We start from the raw sequence: 18705 nt of genomic DNA on the forward strand, positions 1-18705 counted from the left end.
TCGTGCTGCGCTCGAACCTCCACGAACAAAGAATCCTGGTTCAAGATGTAGACAGGGCAAATTGTTGATTTGGACAATAAACTGTATAAATGGATAAAGAACATTTATTTTTTTTGTTTTACTTTATTTTCCCTGAACAGGAATTTAAAGGCTGAAGCTCTATTTGGATTGATCAATTTAAAATCCCATAATTGCATTTTAATATAGGCCTAGGTTTTATTGACGTAAACAAGATAGTCTTTTATTGACCTCCAACTGTTAAACAAGGATGAATTAACAAACGCACAAGAGCGGGATTCACACATTGACATAACAGAGTATAGTAATATCGATCAATAGCAAGTAATACTAGTTTTGATTGAGAATATAAAGGTATATTGTGTGGAGCTCAAAAGTTAATCTTTCGTAAATTAAATATATAGCCTAAACGCCTTACACATAATATTGCCATCTGATACCTGCTATGGCTAGTTGTAGGATAATTTAATTCATTTCTGCCTTTTGACACTGTCTAATATTAACCATTTGCCTATCCCCGCTTAACCCCATGCTTTAAAAATAGGTTAACCCATATATTGTTAAGCATGGTAACTAGAAAGCATTGCAATGGGAACCCAACCAACTGATATAGTTCTACCACCCCCTACAGGCAACACACTGTATATATAGCACATACAGTTATTTATGGATTTAATTTAAACTTTTGAGCTTCAAAAATCAGGTCAGTTCAACAACACCAAATAAAATAAAAATAAGTACACATATTTCAAGTCTAATATTTCTACTATACAGCTGTGGGGGTTTGGTGCTTAAAATGGAAACCTTCATTAAAATAAATCCACAACTTTGCTATATAGTGTGAGTGTAGCGCCCCCCGGCGGACAAACACCGACCCACTATAAATCCCATCCTGCTTTGCACCGTATGCGCCGACGCAAGTCCCCACGGCGTTGGAGCTAGGCTAGCTAACGTTAAGCATTCTAACCGGACATGTTGAGCCAATCCTGCCCTAAACAAACAGCACAATAACCGGGTGACTTGGGTGAACCGGGTTAACACCCGCAACGTCGGGCAGCCATGGAAGCCGTTAACGCCTTTAACCAAGAGGTATGCTATGATACATTGACTATGCCATGAAGCTTTCTAGCATGCACTAGCAGGCCGAACACAATGAGTTGGTGTGCTCTTTAATTGGCTAACTACCTGCATTGGTGTACCGCTTGTGCACATCTGCAACAATCGGATGTGCACAAGTGGAAACACCGATCATCCATCTGAACGAATAGATCTGAGTGTTCAATGCGATGTAAACATTGTGGCTGTAGCTAGTACAAAGTTCACTCGAACCAGCTAGCCGCCTTTTGGCCGCCAGCGAGTGTGGGTAGAGCGGATCAACAGTGTAGTTGCTAGCATAAGATGAAGCTTCTTCTCCCAATTAATGCTTTGTGCAATCATCCTTGGCCACAAATGCACAACACAAGATTATGTATGATGTTGTTCATCGACCATGTACGCCAGTGGATGAGCAGCGGGCATTCCTTGGTGTTCCTTAATGACTGTATACCTGAGCCAAGTGTTTGAGTTTTTTGGGGTGATGTTTCCAACTCAGAGGTGCTAGTTCGGGTAATTCAGCTGTGTGGATTGTGATATACACGAGATTTAATTTTATCTTTACTTGCTCTCACACCCACGTTACTGTAATACATGATCATCGCAACTTCTGTGCACCTTCATATTAAGCAATGTATTTGTTGTTTTTAATGCTGTTGTGTTTGTTCACGGGCATCAATTGCAAGAAAGTGGATTCACATTGATTGCTGAAAATGTGCTTGCAGCAGACATGTTTTTAATTGACAACCTATAGGTCTACCTTGTAACAGTAAAACAGAAGTATCAAAATAAATATCTCGCATGGAATGCAAAACAGACATATTTTGAACTGCAGTATACATTTATTAAGTTGGCAATTGATATTGTATTTATCGACAAGTTATTCTGTCATGGTAATACGAGTTTGAATTGTATGAATGTAGTCTCCAATCACTCACCAGCTTCAAAGTTGCACACTGTAACTATTATTTCAAACCCTCGATTTGAAGGGTACCTTCGTCTTTAATATTTATGGAGATGTACAACCAATGTCAGGGCAGGTTGACTCAACACCCAAAGTATTCACATTACAGAACTGAAGACTAATTACTCACTAATTCACAACAGCGAGCATGCGTTACCCGACTGGGGTTTCCTAGCTGGTTTGAATTACAATTGGATACACAACTGTAGAACAATTGTTGTTATAAGTGATTTCCAAGTCTCTAAAATAACCTAAGATTTGGTTGTAGTTTTGTTTCAACAAAAAGAGTCCACGTGTCTATGCGTTTAGTAGTACACTTACAGCTGCAATCACAGTTTTGTGAAGAGATTATGGTGAGCTTTTCTGCTTGAAAGCAATCAACTTTGAAATCTCTAAATATTGGCTCCCTAGACCTTCGACTTGAAATGTAAACACCCACACAACAAAGATGCATGAGATGTTTAGAAATATGCATGACACTGACCTAAATGTGAAGACTCTCACTTTAACTCATTCCCTCAATCCTGTCTTCTTCCCACTCATTCTCCTACTTTAGTTGTTTTCTCTGATGGACGCCAAGCCACCCATCTCTCGGGCCAAGATGGTCTCCATCACCAAGTCTGCCATAAAAGCAATGAAGGTATGGAGGAACATGTCATCCACTATACAGTGTCTAGTCATCGCAAGCATCCTGTGGCTATACTGAACTGTCACAGGAGTTAGTTGTGTTGTTTTTGTTATTAACACCAATATTTCTGGTTCATCTCATCCTCAGCTGTACAAGCATGTGGTTCAGATTGTCGAAAAGTTTGTCAAAAAGGTGAGCACAACAAACTAATAAAAAGATGGGTCAACCCCTTTCAGAAGCGAACAATACGCTAACTGACACGTAAAGTATCAGCGGTGACCTCTGATCGTCGTTCTCTCGTTCTTCCTCCAGTGCAAACCAGAGTACAAGGTATCTGGCCTCTACGTGGTGGACTCCATAGTGAGGCAGTCCAGGCACCAGTTTGGAGCCGACAAGGACGTGTTTGGGCCCAGGTTCACCAAGAACATCAACGGAACGTTTGACAACCTCTGCCTCTGCCCAATGGAGGATAGGGTACGATTCTGATCTTTAAATGTAATCACGGCACAGGCATATCGGTTCCACTACTCGAAATGAAACGGGTTGTATTGGGTGATGCATAGGAAGAATGCCACATACCTTTGCAGGATGCCGGATCTAAGCAGAGTATGTTTGCACCCTTGCTTCCTGTGTGTAGAGCAAACTGGTGCGGGTGCTCAACCTGTGGCAGAAGAACGGAGTGTTTAAGATAGAGATCATACAGCCTCTCCTGGCCAAGGCCACTGGATCTGCCAGCGGGACTTCCAGCTTTCTGAGCATGGACGACCCAGGTAAATGGTTCGGAATAGCCCTCATGTCTGTGTATACTCTGGATGTATTTTAAAGTATTTTATATTTGTCTGTGATATTTTGGAGATGCAGGGAATTCAACTGCAGGGTGAGAGTCGTTTTGTCACTGGAAGGTTCCATACAAGTAAATGCATTCATAAAAGGTCATCGTTCACCAACGTGACTATAATAAGTTAGACTTATTGGTTCCAAACATTGGATGAATCCCACTGGTCCCATGTTTCACTACAATGCGTTCACACATGAGCTGAACCATCCATGCGCTCGTGTGTGCTGTTGCGTTCCTCACAGCTGTCGATGTGCGTGTCCTTGCAGGCTCTCCTCCGTCTCCGATCAAAGAACCCATGGTTCCCGTGGTGGAACACTCCACCATGGCGGCCATCCCTCAGCTGCCAAACTCTGATGCCTTGGCCGCCGTGGCCCAACTCTTTCAGTCCTCAGAGGGACAACAGGTTTGTGCATGCATGCATGTTCACCCGAGTCTTTGGCCCAGGTTCTTGTTTGAATGTGTTTTTGTTTGTCGTAGTTGTCTGCAGGATTGATACTTTCATTCCTTCTTTGGTTGTTCAGTGATTGTGATACATGACGGGACCTCCATTTCTTATTTTTCAGCTTCAACAGATGCTCCAGAACTTTCAGCAGCAGCCTTTGAAGCCCCCGATGGAGACTCGCACACAGCCTGCACCCCCCCAACCCCACCTCCAGGTCCAGTCTCACACCCACCTCCAGGCTCACCTCCAGGCTCACCTCCAGGCCCACCCCCAACCTCAACTCCAGGCCCAACCACAACCCAACCTACAGCCCAAGCCCCACTTACCGGCCCAGCCACAATCCCATCTGCCGACCCTGACACAACCCTACCAACAGGCCCACCTCCAGGCCCAGCCTCAGCCCCACCTCCAGGCCCAGCCTCAGCCCCACCTCCAGGCCCAGCCTCAGCCCCACCTCCAGGCCCAGCCTCAGCCCCACCTCCAGGCCCAGCCTCAGCCCCACCTCCAGGCCCAGCCTCAGCCCCACCTCCAGGCCCAGCCTCAGCCCCACCTCCAGGCCCAGCCTCAGCCCCACCTCCAGGCCCAGGCCCAGCCTCAGCCCCACCTCCAGGCCCAGCCTCAGCTCCAGGCCCATAACTTCCTTCCCGGTCTGGGCATGGGTGCCCTGCATCCTCCTCTGTCCACCCAGACGGCCCAGCAGAAGGCAGCCTTCGACAGGGTGAGTCTTTACTTCCAAATGCAGCAGTGAACCTGTTTTTGCTAAAAAAAACAACCGTATTAACGATTCACTGTTAACTCTGTATGTCTTAGAAACTACTGGACCGCTTCGACTATGATGACGAGCCAGAAGCTGGGGAAGAAACCAAAAAAGAAGAGGCCTTGTCATCCCAGCCTTCAAGGTAAGACGCCAGGCCATTAAAGCAACAGTCTGGTAGAATTTAAGACACAGAACATAATACACAAAGTTCATCTTGTTTTCTTCGGTCAAAGTATCCAGCAGCCCGGAGGGTTCCACCAGAACATGGAACGCTTCTCATCACAGATGATGGGCACCACGCAAGATCCATCACAGCAGGTAACCAGTCCCGCCTCATTATAAACCCACCATGCTTTTAACTTTATAGATGGATAGATGGACAGGGAACGCCTTGTTTGAGCATTACAATTTGAATTCTAAACCCATGATTCTAGATTTAGAAAAACGTTTTTATTTATTTTCTAATTTTTTTTTAGATATTTTCTGTAATGAACAAATAATGGACCAGATCCTCTTCTTTTCCCAGGCTCAGCTTCCCAATGGGCAGCTCCTGGGATACGGCATGCCACCAGGGCGCCTCTTACCAGGGATGATGTCTCCTATGGGGCAGGCCGCATCTGGTCCTCCCATGCCTGGCTCTGCTGGGGCTCCGGGCTTTCCAGGGGGGGCATATCCATCCCATAATGCAGCGCCACAGGTATTAAAAACAAATGACCACAACCTATTCTCATTGAAACATTCTGCCATTCAGATTTTACACCAGAAATGATCTATTAAGAATACTGTATCCCACTATCGCATCACAATTCCAGCTTTCAACAGTATGCACAATCTTAAGATTGGCCCTGTTTGTAAGGCTGGCTTTCCTTTTGCGATTTTCTTTGTCTGGTAACCAGACACTGGATATCACAATAGAAAAGTCTGCCTTAGAGAAATCCATTGTCAAGAGGGTTCCTGACTCCTTTGCTTGGGTCGGTTTTTTTCTTGATTGCAGGACATGGAAGTGGAGCGATCTGGCTTCAGGGAAAGCCGCCACGGCCGCAGGTCCCTCTCTGGCTCCAGGTAAAGAATCTGGCAACCCATTTTAAAATAAGAGGGTTGAAATAAAATGGCCACAGTGCATCATCATCATCATCATCATCATCATCATTGTCCTCGCTCTCCAGGTCTCCCAAGAGGAGATGCTCTCGCTCCACCTCCCGCACGCGACGTTCCCGACACCGGCGCTCGCGCTCCAGGGACCGGCGTCCCCACTCCCCCCACTCCCGCTCGGCGGAGCGCCAGGAGAGGGAGAAGGAGCGCGAGCGGCGGCAGAAAGGCCTCCCGCCGCCCATCGCCGACACCCTGAGCGGTGAGTGTCCTCGTGGAACGAGGGGTTGTGGTCGTCGTAGTTCAGTCTGACGGATCGTCTGATGGATGTCGTTGCTAAAATGTCCGTGAGCGTTTGGGAGATACCAGGGGCACGAAAAATTAATAACAGATATTCCTATTTTCATCTGAAACCGTGAAAAGCAATCGTATATTTTTCTATATGAAGCAATAAGCAGCAAATATTTTTTTTTGAATTAGTCACAAATAAGTATCAATTGATTCATTTCCTGTTGAACGATTAATTAATACACTGAGCAGTAGTTGTTTGGTTAGCGTACACAGTTTTTATAGAATGACTACGAGGATAACGGCCAACGCTGCACTGTCGCGCTGCACCAGGCGACGGTTATGGGCTTCAGATAGGGTTTCTTGTAACGGAGTCTCAAACTGAACGGTCGAGTGCTTGCCGTTTCATTGCGCCCGTCTGATCCCCTTCGTCTCCTCCCAGTGTGCAGCACCACTCTGTGGGTGGGCCAGCTGGACAAGAGGACCCAACAGCAGGACGTGGCCTGTCTGCTGGAGGAGTTCGGACCCATCGACTCCATCAACGTACGTCCGCGCGCCTCGCGCCGCCCGACTTGTGTTCTGAGATAAAGGAAAGGTGTTCTGCAAGGGAGAGCAGGAAAGAGTAGAAGAGAGCAAGGTTTTAGAACTGAACAAAATACACACCTGGGGATTGACAGGGTGAGCGACGGATTCCCCCCGAGCCAATCACGGAAGAGATGACCTGACTGGTCGGAAATGAGTCGGAAGCGGTCATATATTTAAACTGTCGGAGGCAGGGACTGTCCAATACAAACATTTAAACCTTGTGTACAGAAGCACCTTTAATTCCTAATGGGGAAATAGGGGGTCAGAGCAGAAAGAACTGGACAGGGATTCAAATAGAATGAATTGTTCAGGTAGACAGCTTTTCTCAGGTGGCTCTTGTTTATCTCCCACTGATGAGTTTATGTGCAATGTATTCAAAGCACGCCAGATTTCTAATGTCTTGTGCTTTGCGGGCCCGGTCCAGATGATCCCGCCCCGTGGCTGTGCCTACATCGTCATGGTGGAGCGACAGGACGCCTACAGGGCCCTGCAGAAGCTTGGACGAGGCAACCACAAGGTCAACCAGAAGGCCATTAAGGTACGGGAGGACCCTTCCTGCAGCACTCTGCCTCACTCGTAGATCAGTCCATCTGATCGATGTAGTCGCTAAAATGTCCGTAAGCGTTTGTTAGATACCAGAGGCGCGAGTTAAATTGTAAAAGTATCTTGCTGAGTCTAACGATCAGCCTAGAAAGGAAGATGGAAAGGTACTCCTATATTCATCTGAAACAGGTTAAAGCAATCGTATGTTTTCCTAAATGAAGCCACAAGTACTTTTTACCAATTGATTTAACGATAATATTTGATTTAGTTACAAAAAAGATTGAATTGATTAATTAAATCATTATAAGGATTTGATTTTATAATGCAGAACACGGCGGGACCCTAAAGGTCGACCGGTTGAATCGTTGTTCGGAGAGAACGAGGCAACTAGAATTATCTCGGTTGAACTGTTTTTGTGAGGGCATTATAATAACCGAATAAAACAGGATATATAGGCTTGGATACAGGAATTTACTGCTTTACTTCATAGGAAAGAGAAAGTAATCATTACAAGAAAACTAATGCTTCATAAGGAGATGTGTCTATTTCTTGTAGATTGAATGAGAGAGGATGTGTATTTGTTGTTTGATTGTTACTGTGTCTGTATACAAGCTGCTCAAACTAATTGCCCCTAGTGGGATTAATAAAGTTGTATTGTATGTAAACGGGTATTTCCCTGTCGTAGAATGGCCTCACCTATTTGTCATCACATGTGGTTGATGTGAACGTTAATCACCGTCCATGTCGTTGATTGAGCGTTCTGTTTTTGACAGATCGCGTGGGCTTTGAACAAAGGCATCAAGCCGGACCTGAAGCCCCTCTGGGATGTGGAGCTGGGGGTCACCTACATACCCTGGGCCAAGATCAGGGAGGACCAGCTCGAGGACATCCAGGAAGGGGGCATGCTGGACGTCGACACTCTATCCCCAGGTGAGCAGCGAAGAGCCCTTCAGCCATGAGCCCCAGTAGCTGTACCCCCCCATGTTTCCTATTGATTCTATTACAGTAATGGGGTTTATTGGTTGCATCTTATGACTTGCCGTTCATTAAAAATAAATAAACGGCAATAATGTTTTTAGCCTATCTATAATAATTGGTTTTATTCCATTCGTCCTGTCAGAGTGGAAAGGAGTGACGAGCCTGGAGCCGCAGGGAGAGCTCCCTCACAACGGGCGCTCTGAGCCTGCTCAGAACCAGGACGCATCGGCTCCACCGGCTCACCCGCCCCAGGTCTGGTAGCCCGTGAGCCATCGCTAGTACTGTGTAGCAACTGCAGTAGCTGCTATCATGGCTGTAACACGGGGAATTGATTAGCCTAGCGATTGTGGTACTTGCACTTGGTTCTATGAACATCCTTTCTGTACCGACAGCGATGTATTGATGCACTTCTTATGACAAATGTACTTATTGTAAGTCGCTTTGGATAAAAGCGTCTGCTAAATGCCCAACTGTAAATGTAAATGTAGTACCCGTCCTGATGCCGCGTCTTACCTTTTATGATGCCTCCTCCAAGGCTGAGCTCTTACTGACCATAACACTAGAAGGTTAAAACAGATAGCCACTCCTGGTGGTGACTCAGATGATTACACAGTGCTGTGAGCAGTGGTCAGTGACCACTGTTCACAGTGCATCCGTGTGACGAAAGCACCGGTGACCACCGCTCACCGGTGCTTTCGTCGCATGGATGCACTGGAACTTTCACGTATTGACTTTGATGGCTGTCCCCCTTCCCAGGGTCCCCCGGGGCAGCTGGCGATGGTGGGCCCCGGTTCCTTGCAGCCGCCGGGCTATCCTGGGCCCATGGGCATGCCGCCGCCCTCCTTCCCACCCGGCGTCCCCCCGCCGCCCTTCATCAGACCCGGGTTCAACCGCATGCAGATGCCCGCAGGTAGCGGTAGTCAGCACTAGGAGCCTGCAGCCCCTGTCTGTCTCTTCTGTTTGTGTCCTATCGCACTGTTGAGCGGTTCTCCCTCACCTTAGCATTTGCCCCCCGTCAGGTTACCCCCATGCAGGTGGGATGCCTCTAGGACCGCCTCCCCCTGGGCAAGGGGTCGAGGACCTCTCCATGGACCCAGCTGGACTGGCCAATAGGAACGGTGACGAGAGGCCGGAGGGGCCGCACCCATATAACAACCAGATGGGACCCATGGGTCAGTCTAAGCTAGGTGTACTGTTTCAGATGACTAGGGGTGCGGGGGAACAGTGTTCATTTGCACGAGGCACTGCTCTCTGCGTAGTCTCAGAGGTGTGGCTGGTTCAACCATGCTGCCATGCTGTCTTCATCAGGCTGTGCAATAATTGGTTCATAATGTGGTTCATGAAGTTTAATTCTATGTTTGTATCCATAATAAATGTGTAAATAAAGCATTCGGAGAGGGGGGGAGAGGGAGGGAGAGAGAGAGAGGTGTGTACCTTTTTCAATGCAATACGTTTATAATGTTGTAGGATGTCAGGCCTAGCCTAGAATTTGTGCGAGCCCTCTTCGACTGTCGTCCGATTTTGCTGAGTCATTGGGTGGCGTGCGACACTTGTCCGACTCCCGCCCCACTTGAACCAATAATCTTGGACGAACACATTGAAGAGGGCTCACCACTTGGCATCAGAATACTTTGTTCCTGTCCTAGTTGACTGGGGCAAACTCACACTGATGGTGCAAATTATTCTATAGAATCAGTTCTATAAAACGTATTGCCTGACCCTCAAGGGGCTCGGTACAATACTCATCCCTAATGTAATCGCCGTTATGACTATGTTCACTCCTCAATTAGATTACATTCATTTGGTTACTCTTGTTACCAAATGATATGCATAGGCATTTGCTGAGTCCAAATGTAGCCTTATTTATATATTTGCAATATTATTTTTATTGCTGCAGAAAGACACCTTTAGAAGCAGATAATCTCTGGTTCTCAGACTGATACCTTAAACCAGCATTCTAAAGGAGAGAGGGAGATATAAATGTCCTGTTAAGAACATAAAGGTAGTCCGTTGCCCCAGTAACAAAGTGAGGAACTACAAGTCGCTGGCTCTGTTTTCTGAGGAGCCTAACGAGTCCCGATGTGCCGACTAAAGCTTCTTCTCCGTGGCGTCTCCTTCCAGGTCCCCAGGGGAGCGGACCACCGGGAACCCTCCCCCCTATCGGGGGGCTGCTGGGGGCCCGGCCTGGCATCATACCCCTTCAACGCCCCCCGGGTCTCCCCCCGCCCCACATGCAGCGGTTCCCTCCCCCCCACGGCCCGAGACCCCTCCATCCCAACATGCCCCCCATGCTGCCCCAGATGCTGCCCCGGGGGCCCCACATGCCCATGATGCGCCACGACCTGCCCCCGCCCCTCCCGGGAGGCTTCGGGATGATGCCGCCCCACATCATGAGGGGACCCTTCCCCCCGCACGGCCCCCCTCCCCCGCCGGGGCTCCCTCCTCCGCCCCAGTTTGTCCGACCGGCGGGGCCCCCGCCCGGGGCCGAGGAGCCGGACGACGGGCCCTTCAGGGGCGGCCGGCCCGGGTTCAGGGAGCCGGAGGCTGAGTGGGAGCGGGAGAGGGAGCGGGGCTTCGGAGCGGGGAGGCGTCCGTTCGACGGCGGCCGGGGGCCCGAAGGGGAGAGGGCGGGCGACGGGAGGGAGCGTCTCGGCGGCTGGCAGGAAGAAGGAGGCAACGCCAGGGGAGGAGGCTGGGATAGGGACCGGGAGAGGGAACGGGACGGAGAGCGGGACAGGGACAGGGATCGCAACAGGGATCGAGAGAGGCCCCGGGATCCGGAGAGGGTCAGGGATCCGGAGAGGGTCAGGGATCCAGAGAGGGTCAGGGATCCAGAGAGGGTCAGGGATCCAGAGAGGCCCAGGGATCCGGAGAGAGTCAGGGATCCAGAGAGGCCCAGAGATGCGGAGAGGGTCAGGGATCAGGATCGGCCCAGGGATCCGGAGAGGCCCAGAGATCCCGAGAGGCCCAGGGATCCCGAGAGGCCCAGAGATCCGGAGAGGGTTAGGGATCCGGAGAGAGTCAGGGACCCAGAGAGGCCCAGAGATCCCGAGAGAGATCGGGATCGGGACAGGGACCGGGAGCGTCATGACCGGAGAGAGAGGCGGGGCAGCCCGGAGGCGGACCGGGACCGTGGGCGGGGCGAGGAGGGAGAGCGGGAACGCGGGCGGGGCGACGGAGGAGAAAGGGGGAGGGGAGAGAGGAGAGCATCGGAGAACAAAGACAAGGACAGGCCGCGGCGGTCCGAAAAAAGAGAAAGAAGTTCACGCTGGGACAACGACGATCGGCTGGCTGAACTGGAAAACATGGCCGTCCTCCGTAACTCTGAGAGCGCAGAACCTGCTGCTGCTGCTGCTGTGGCTGCTGCTGTGGCTGTGGAACTCCCCGGGAAACCCAGCGAGCAGTTGGTTAGTGAACCCTCTGAGCAAAAGACACAATCAGAACCTTGTGACGCTCGAGTTCCAGCCCCTTCAGAGCCTTCTCAAAGTGACAGCACATAGGCCACAGAGGAATCACATGCGGACCTACTTCCAAGCCATTTTCCCTGCTAAGATCTAATGGTTAAAGACGGACAATATTTGACAATTCTGACTCCCAAGCCCTGACAAAATATTCAATAGACATCAAATGGAGAGGCCTGGAGAGATTGGTAAGGTGGTCGTTTAAATGTTTTAGGCAGAGGAGAACGACAGAAGTAGTATTGATTTGTAGGCAAAACTGGTTTACATGCTGCATTACCCTTTGTTGAATTTCATGGTCTTCATTTTTGAACAAAGTGGTGGTGATGTCAATTGGATTGAAAAGCGACCGATTTAGAAATAAGCTGTCAGAAATAGGGACACATTTACAGTTAGCAGACGCCTTGATCTAAAGTGACTCAAAATTAGTACATTCTGACCCGAAGTGGGTCGGAGTGCACTTCCTATTTCAATCGGAGTATGAAGCAACTCGTGGAATGCATGCATGTCAGTTCCCCCACTATTTGAGGTTTCTGAAATGTCAGCGATTTCAGGCTATCTGATATGTTTAATGTGGACATTGAGTTACACAACACATGTTTTTTTTTTTCAAGTGTGTCTTGCATTCACTGTATCCCATTTTCATCTTATTCTTGTTGTATTCTGGTAACCACTCACACTGCTGTATTGTAAACACAAATTACAAGCAAATAGTGTGGCATTGGAAATGAACAAAACCCTTCACATTTTAATATTAGGTTCAAATGAAGTAAAGAAAAAAACGATCATCTTTGTATTTGTTATTTTTTTATGAATTGTTTTATAAATGTTTGGCATCCCACATGTCATGTTCTCTGCTGTCACATTACAAACGCATCATTGAGTGCACTTGTTCATCCTTTTTGAATGGTCATACCTGACACTACACAGTGCAATGTTTCATTTCAATTACATTTCCTGTCACGGTGTGGATGAAATTGTAGTTCGTAACTGTCCTGTGAAGTGCAGCTGCTAAAGTGTTCCAGCATCAAGAATATTTCCACTTGTAGTGAAAATTCAGGGTTAGAAAGACAATGTTGAGTTTAGGAGTGAATCACATTTCTTGGCTCTCACTCCAAGGATATGCATAGACATTTATATCTACTGCATCTTGAAGAATAACTCATCCATAATATTATCAGATAGACAGTCCACTACCGAGTTGGGTAGTTCCAAAAAAATGTCAGATGAACATATGTACTGTAATTGGCAAGAATTTGCTAATATTTAAGGTATTCCCCATGCCTTTAACACTTTTTTTTAAACCGAATAAGTTGGAAAACTGCTGTGTATATGCTTTGATCTCACAAACTATGTTTGAAAGTCGCAAATACAAAAACATACACCGGCCCTTTGCTTTCATGTTTTTAATCGGCTTCTGATTTTGAAAGTTGAGATGTTTCTATGATTGGAAATTAACAATAAAACATAGACATGAAATTACAGTATTTCAGCTAGATGAAATTGTTTTTAATAAACTATTTTTCTACCAAGTTATTTTTCATATTTCCTTTTGGTGTGATCTGTAGTCAGCCTCCTTTTTTTTTTTTTTACCTTTACCCAGATAGAGCCAGGCAAATCTTGTAATTGGACATGAGTCTGGCTATCACAATTAATTATTACAGACTGAATAAATTATTTATTGTTTCCCTGTACTAAAAAATATTGACTTTGAATAAGGAAATCCATGCTAATAATCAAGGAAGTTCCTCGGTTTTTATCGATATAACGGTCGTTTTTTAGACTTATCCCTGTCTATGTGCGTGTGTGTATATTTGTGTTTGGGTGTGCTTTTGCATGTGCGCGCGCAGCTTTAGGTTATTCAATCTCTGACCAATGAAATCCCGTTTTATTCGTGACGCTACTCATCAACGATTGGACGACTCCAACAATTTTGAGATGACCCACCCGGCCATAATCCCCTCGCTAGCAAGACACTTCACCAACTCTGTAGAACGAACGGTGAATACAGTGACATTTCTTTAAAAATGGTGCTGAAGGCTGTCTGTGTGTTGAAGGGAACCGGGGACGTTACCGGAACTGTTTTCTTTGAACAAGAGGTAATGTATATATGGATATAAATCACGATGTAAAGATCGTTGTTATGCGTAGGTGGTCGTTCGTCCACATGCGTTTCACGGCATTGGTGAACTTCGGTCATTCAAGCTAAAACGTAGCTTGTTTCACATTAAACATCTACGAAATTAGCCTAAATCCAATGCGTGTAGTTTATTTATGCAAAATTGCATATACCTTTGCGCATGTATATCTATATGCACCTACGTCAAAAAGATAGCAACCTCGCAAAAACAATCACTCGGTTACAAAACCTCGCCATGTCGAGGACACTGGACCCGCTAGTAGCACTCGGTTACAACCACAACCTTTGACCACCAATGACGGCTGTACTCGAGCTACTCTTATTTTGTCAAATATTAACGTGACATTGTCGCCCTGAAGGTGCTTTTGTTCTTGCAGTGTTTCCCGCGAAGTTTCCCGCATTCTAAGCTGCTTTTGTTCTACGCTTTATACTAACTAGATCTAAACGTTAACCTCAACCAAACAGTGTACATAGGGTGTGTAGCTTTTTCAATTGCAATACGTTTAAAATGTTGAATGATGCCAGGCCTAGCCTAGAATTTATGGAAAGCCAAGAAGGCCACAATCCGGACCTAGAATGGCGCGGTAAAAGTGCAAAACCGCACGGAATCCGTACGGAATCCGTACGGAAACCGTATGGAAACCGTACGGATTCCGTATGGATTCCGTACGGTTTGGCAAGAATTCCGTACGGAATCCGTACGGTTTCCGTACGGATTTGAATGACTAATAGCCGCGGCTATTAGTCATTCACTCCGGCTATTAGTCATTCACTCCGGCTATTAGTTATTCACTCCGGCTATTAGGTATACAGAACGAGCCCCTCCCTCTTCTTTGCTTGACCACTAACGCGAGTAAAATGTTGCTTTACGCGTGTACGCGTCTCATACGCGCGTAAACCAATGGTTCCCTATGGAAAAATTGCCAATTTTATACGCGTCGTACGCGAGTAACGCGCTTGGTGTGTTCGCACCTTAAGTTTGAAGGCTGTCTAACCAATCAGAGCTGCAGTGCCTCGATGTTTCGCTGTAACATAAAGCTGTGTTGTCTTTACTAGTTTCACTACAATGTAATGACCACCATTAGCTAGCGGAAAATACATTTGTGACTAGTACAGTGATATATTTGTATATGTTAGGCTATATATTGAGATGGCAGTGTGCGAAATACCCGACAATATTCGGGGATGTCCTCATCCCCAGATTGTTCTCGATATGCAGTAGCCAGGTCATAATATGAGCATGAACTGAATAAATGCCAGGTATATAGCATATCGGAGACGGGCACACAATCAGTGCATTTGCAAATGAGAGCCTGCAGTATGACCGATCTTGTGACATGTGGTCGGAGAGAGTCGTGTGTGTGTGTGTGTGTGTGTGTGTGTGTGTGTGTGTGTGTGTGTGTGTGTGTGTGTGTGTGTGTGTGTGTGTGTGTGTGTGTGTGTGTGTGTGTGTGTGTGTGTGTGTGTGTGTGTGTGTGTGTGTGTGTGTGTGTGTGTGTGTGTGTGGAGCAAGTTGTTGAAGGAAGTGTTTCTACTTGACGTTACAATATTTCATGGATGCAAGCAAGCCAAGACAATCAATCTATATCTATAGCCTACATGACAACACACACACACACACGCACACACTTTAAACACACTGGTAAAGCAATAGGAGCCTGCATTGGCTAAAGTTGTTGCGATGCACGTTATTTTATAACAGGGAGGGGCAAAGTTGTGCATTACAATGCAAACACGACAATAATTGGCACAGTTCTTGCGCACTCAGAAGAACATGAACTGAATAAATGCCAGGTATATAGCATATCGGAGACGGGCACACAATCAGTGCATTTGCAAATGAGAGCCTGCAGTATGACCGATCTTGTGACATTATTTAACCATCCATCTACAGCTAATACGATCAGACAGATACATCATTGATCACATATAAGCCCCCATTACAAGCCCAACATCACCACGGCAGGTGCGCTCTCTCTCGCAGCCACATTCACACAATCACTCCAACTTCTCCAACTCCAAGGCAAGACTGTTTCACTAAGACCACAAACAACCACAAACAGCCTACATATCCAACACAATGCACAACAATCAGTTCATTGCGTCTATTCTGTTTTGCGCACATGGCTAATTTGCATACTTGCACATGACTGTTGGCTCCGCTTGTCAAAAAAATAGAACGTATTTGTGAATAAATGCTTTTCATTCTGAATACTGGACTTGGTGAGCTTAAATAGGCTACATTTAAGTGACCTTTAGTGAGATGGCCTAAAACGGAATACAAATTAATTATTCTAGGACATAGGCTTTCAGGATCAATGTAATGCACAACTTTGCCCCTCCCTGTTATAAAATAACGCGCATCGCAAAAACTTTAGCCAATGCAGGCTCCTATTGCTTTACCAGTGTGTTTAAAGTGTGTGTGTGCGTGTGTGTGTGTGTGTGTGTGTGTGTGTGTGTGTGTGTGTGTGTGTGTGTGTGTGTGTGTGTGTGTGTGTGTGTGTGTGTGTGTGTGTGTGTGTGTGTGTGTGTGTGTGTGTGTGTGTGTGTGTGTGTGTGTGTGTGTGTGTGTGTGTTGTCATGTAGGCTATAGATATAGATTGATTGTCTTGGCTTGCTTGCATCCATGAAATATTGTAACGTCAAGTAGAAACACTTCCTTCAACAACTTGCTCTACACACACACACACACACACACACACACACACACACACACACACACACACACACACGACTCTCTCCGACCACATGCCACAAGATCGGTCATACTGCAGGCTCTCATTTGCAAATGCACTGATTGTGTGCCCGTCTCCGATATGCTATATACCTGGCATTTATTCAGTTCATGTTCACGTTATTTAATGTTATGGCCTAGCTGGCTACTGCATATCGAGAACAATCTGGGGATGAGGACATCCCCGAATATTGTCGGGTATTTCGCACACTGCCATCTCAATATATAGCCTAACATATACAAATATATCACTGTACTAGACACAAATGTATTTTCCACTAGCTAATGGTGGTCATTACATTGTAGTGAAACTAGTAAAGACAACACAGCTTTATGTTACAGCGAAACATCGAGGCACTGCAGCTCTGATTGGTTAGACAGCCAAACTTGGTGGTCAAGCAAAGAAGAGGGAGGGGCTCGTTCTGCATACCTAATAGCCGGAGTGAATAACTAATAGCCGGAGTGAATGACTAATAGCCGGAGTGAATGACTAATAGCCGCGGCTATTAGTCATTCAAAACCGTACGGAATCCGTACGGAATCCGTACGGAAACCGTACGGATTCCGTACGGAATTCTTGCCAAACCGTACGGAATCCGTACGGTTTCCGTACGGATTCCGTACGGATTCCGTACGGATTCCGTGCGGATTCCGTGCGGATTCCGTGCGGATTCCGTGCGGTTTTGCACTTTTACCGCGCCAATCTAGGTCCGGATTGTGGCCTTCTTGGCTTTCCATAAGAATTCGGTGCCAGCCCTGTTGGACTGTCGTCCGATTTTGCCGAGTCATGGCTGGCGTGCGACACTTGTCCGACTCCCGCCCCTCTTGAACCAATAATCTTGGACGAACACATTGAAGGGGGCTCACCACTTGGCATCAGATTACTTTGTTCCTGTTTTAGTTGCCTGGGGCAAACACACACTGATGGTTCAAATTATTCTATATTGGCTGCGTCTCTGCAGTTCGATATTTGTGTTATTGGATGCATTTAGAATAAGTAACATGCAAACATCAACATCCTTCACTGCTGTCCTTAAAATGTGTTTTCAGTCTTTGATTCTAAATCCTGTGGGTCAAATCCTGGTATTTGTGTTGCTTTTATTCACTATACACTACCTTGCTGGCATTACATATCTGTTCTTGTTTTTCAGTTCCTTTTTGAGTATTAACTGACGCTCTCTTGTCACATGGTTCTGACGCACCGTGCTTGCATGCCCCTCTCCCTGACGCTGCTGTGCTTTGTTGTCCTCGTCCTCCAGGGTGACGGCGCTCCCGTGAAGCTCTCAGGACAGATCGCCGGGCTCGCTGCAGGAGAGCATGGCTTCCACGTCCATTCGTTTGGAGACAACACTAATGGTGAGGAGATGATCCGGAACTGCTTTCTCTATTTTCAACCAAAGCAGCTTTATTTTAAGTAAAAGCTAAGCTGTTTGCTACATGCACACCACGTGGATACATCTTGCTGTTTTTAAATGTATATTTATATATGTATTCCTCCCTAGGGTGCATCAGTGCAGGTCCTCACTTCAACCCCCACAAAAAGGACCATGCTGGGCCCAACGATGTAGACAGGTGAGCCGAGTCAATATTAACCCAACAAGGGGAAATGATTCCTTTTCAAAGCTTATTTACTTTGCAGACATTTGGGATTTCTTTCCAAAATGTCTTGCAATACCGTTGGTGCATGTATTCTCTATTGTAAGCCCCAGTGGGAATCATAACCCAACCAATCCTTATTCCGCTTTACTCTTGTCCCGACCGGTTCAACCGGTCTGAATACTGGATTGTTGCATGCGAGTTGCTTGTCTGTTATTTGGCTAAACTATTATTTTAACTTAAAATCTTGCCGTTTTGTGGACTCTTTTATCCAAAATGTCTTGCATTACTGTGAGCACTGCTGACCACATCAGGTTACATTTTTTTTTTCCCTCTTTGTTTGAACAACTTGTGAACCTGCTTTTTTTTTTTCTTTACCCGCAAAATGGTCCAATCTATCCACTATTGGCGGGTATCCATTTTGAACCCTGCAAGATGCTGCTGCGCCAGCAGAATGTGATTGCATGTCCTGTGCTCTGTTCCTGGGCCATTTTGAAACCTTACTATGCATCCCTCGAACACTATGACGGTCATCTGCATTTTCAACCCCTTGTT

General features: G+C 46.7%; 2 protein-coding genes across 4 annotated transcripts in view; both read left to right on the forward strand.

Moving 5' to 3' along the window:
* The first annotated feature begins 904 nt into the window (after positions 1–904).
* On the forward strand, positions 905–13537 carry scaf4a (SR-related CTD-associated factor 4a). Of its 2 annotated transcripts, none has more exons than XM_056593961.1 (19): positions 905–1107; positions 2631–2714; positions 2850–2894; positions 3015–3176; positions 3340–3472; positions 3807–3943; positions 4104–4700; positions 4793–4881; positions 4973–5057; positions 5266–5436; positions 5734–5801; positions 5906–6090; positions 6559–6659; positions 7126–7239; positions 8018–8174; positions 8365–8474; positions 8979–9132; positions 9242–9394; positions 10344–13537. In XM_056593961.1, the coding sequence occupies exons 1-19, from the start codon at positions 1078–1080 to the stop codon at positions 11720–11722; spliced, it is 3954 nt and encodes a 1317-aa protein (XP_056449936.1). In that variant the 5' UTR covers positions 905–1077; the 3' UTR covers positions 11723–13537. The 2 variants fall into 2 exon arrangements, with proteins under 2 accessions (XP_056449936.1, XP_056449935.1); XM_056593960.1 differs by having other exon boundaries at positions 5266–5435; positions 5730–5801.
* Positions 13538–13613: 76 nt separating this feature from the next.
* sod1 (superoxide dismutase 1, soluble) overlaps positions 13614–18705 on the forward strand; it is an 8020-nt gene continuing 2928 nt past the window's right edge. The window contains exons 1-3 of one of the 2 annotated variants that reach the window (XM_056593963.1): positions 13614–13779; positions 17814–17910; positions 18057–18126. In XM_056593963.1, the coding sequence (XP_056449938.1) occupies positions 13708–13779; positions 17814–17910; positions 18057–18126 (239 nt within the window). In that variant the 5' untranslated portion in view covers positions 13614–13707. The remainder of the gene's footprint in view (positions 13780–17813; positions 17911–18056; positions 18127–18705) is intronic. The other variant, XM_056593962.1, reaches the window with a different exon arrangement.

Source organism: Gadus chalcogrammus, chromosome 7 (genome assembly GCF_026213295.1).
Source record: "Gadus chalcogrammus isolate NIFS_2021 chromosome 7, NIFS_Gcha_1.0, whole genome shotgun sequence".
NCBI lineage: Eukaryota > Metazoa > Chordata > Actinopteri > Gadiformes > Gadidae > Gadus > Gadus chalcogrammus.

Coding starts and splice junctions, on each gene's coding strand:
- scaf4a (XM_056593960.1), top strand. CDS start 1,078: ATGGAAGCCGTTAACGCCTTTAACCAAGAG. Junction 5,802..5,905: donor AGGTCCCTCTCTGGCTCCAG/GTAAAGAATCTG, acceptor CTCGCTCTCCAG/GTCTCCCAAGAGGAGATGCT. Junction 6,660..7,125: donor GACCCATCGACTCCATCAAC/GTACGTCCGCGC, acceptor GGCCCGGTCCAG/ATGATCCCGCCCCGTGGCTG.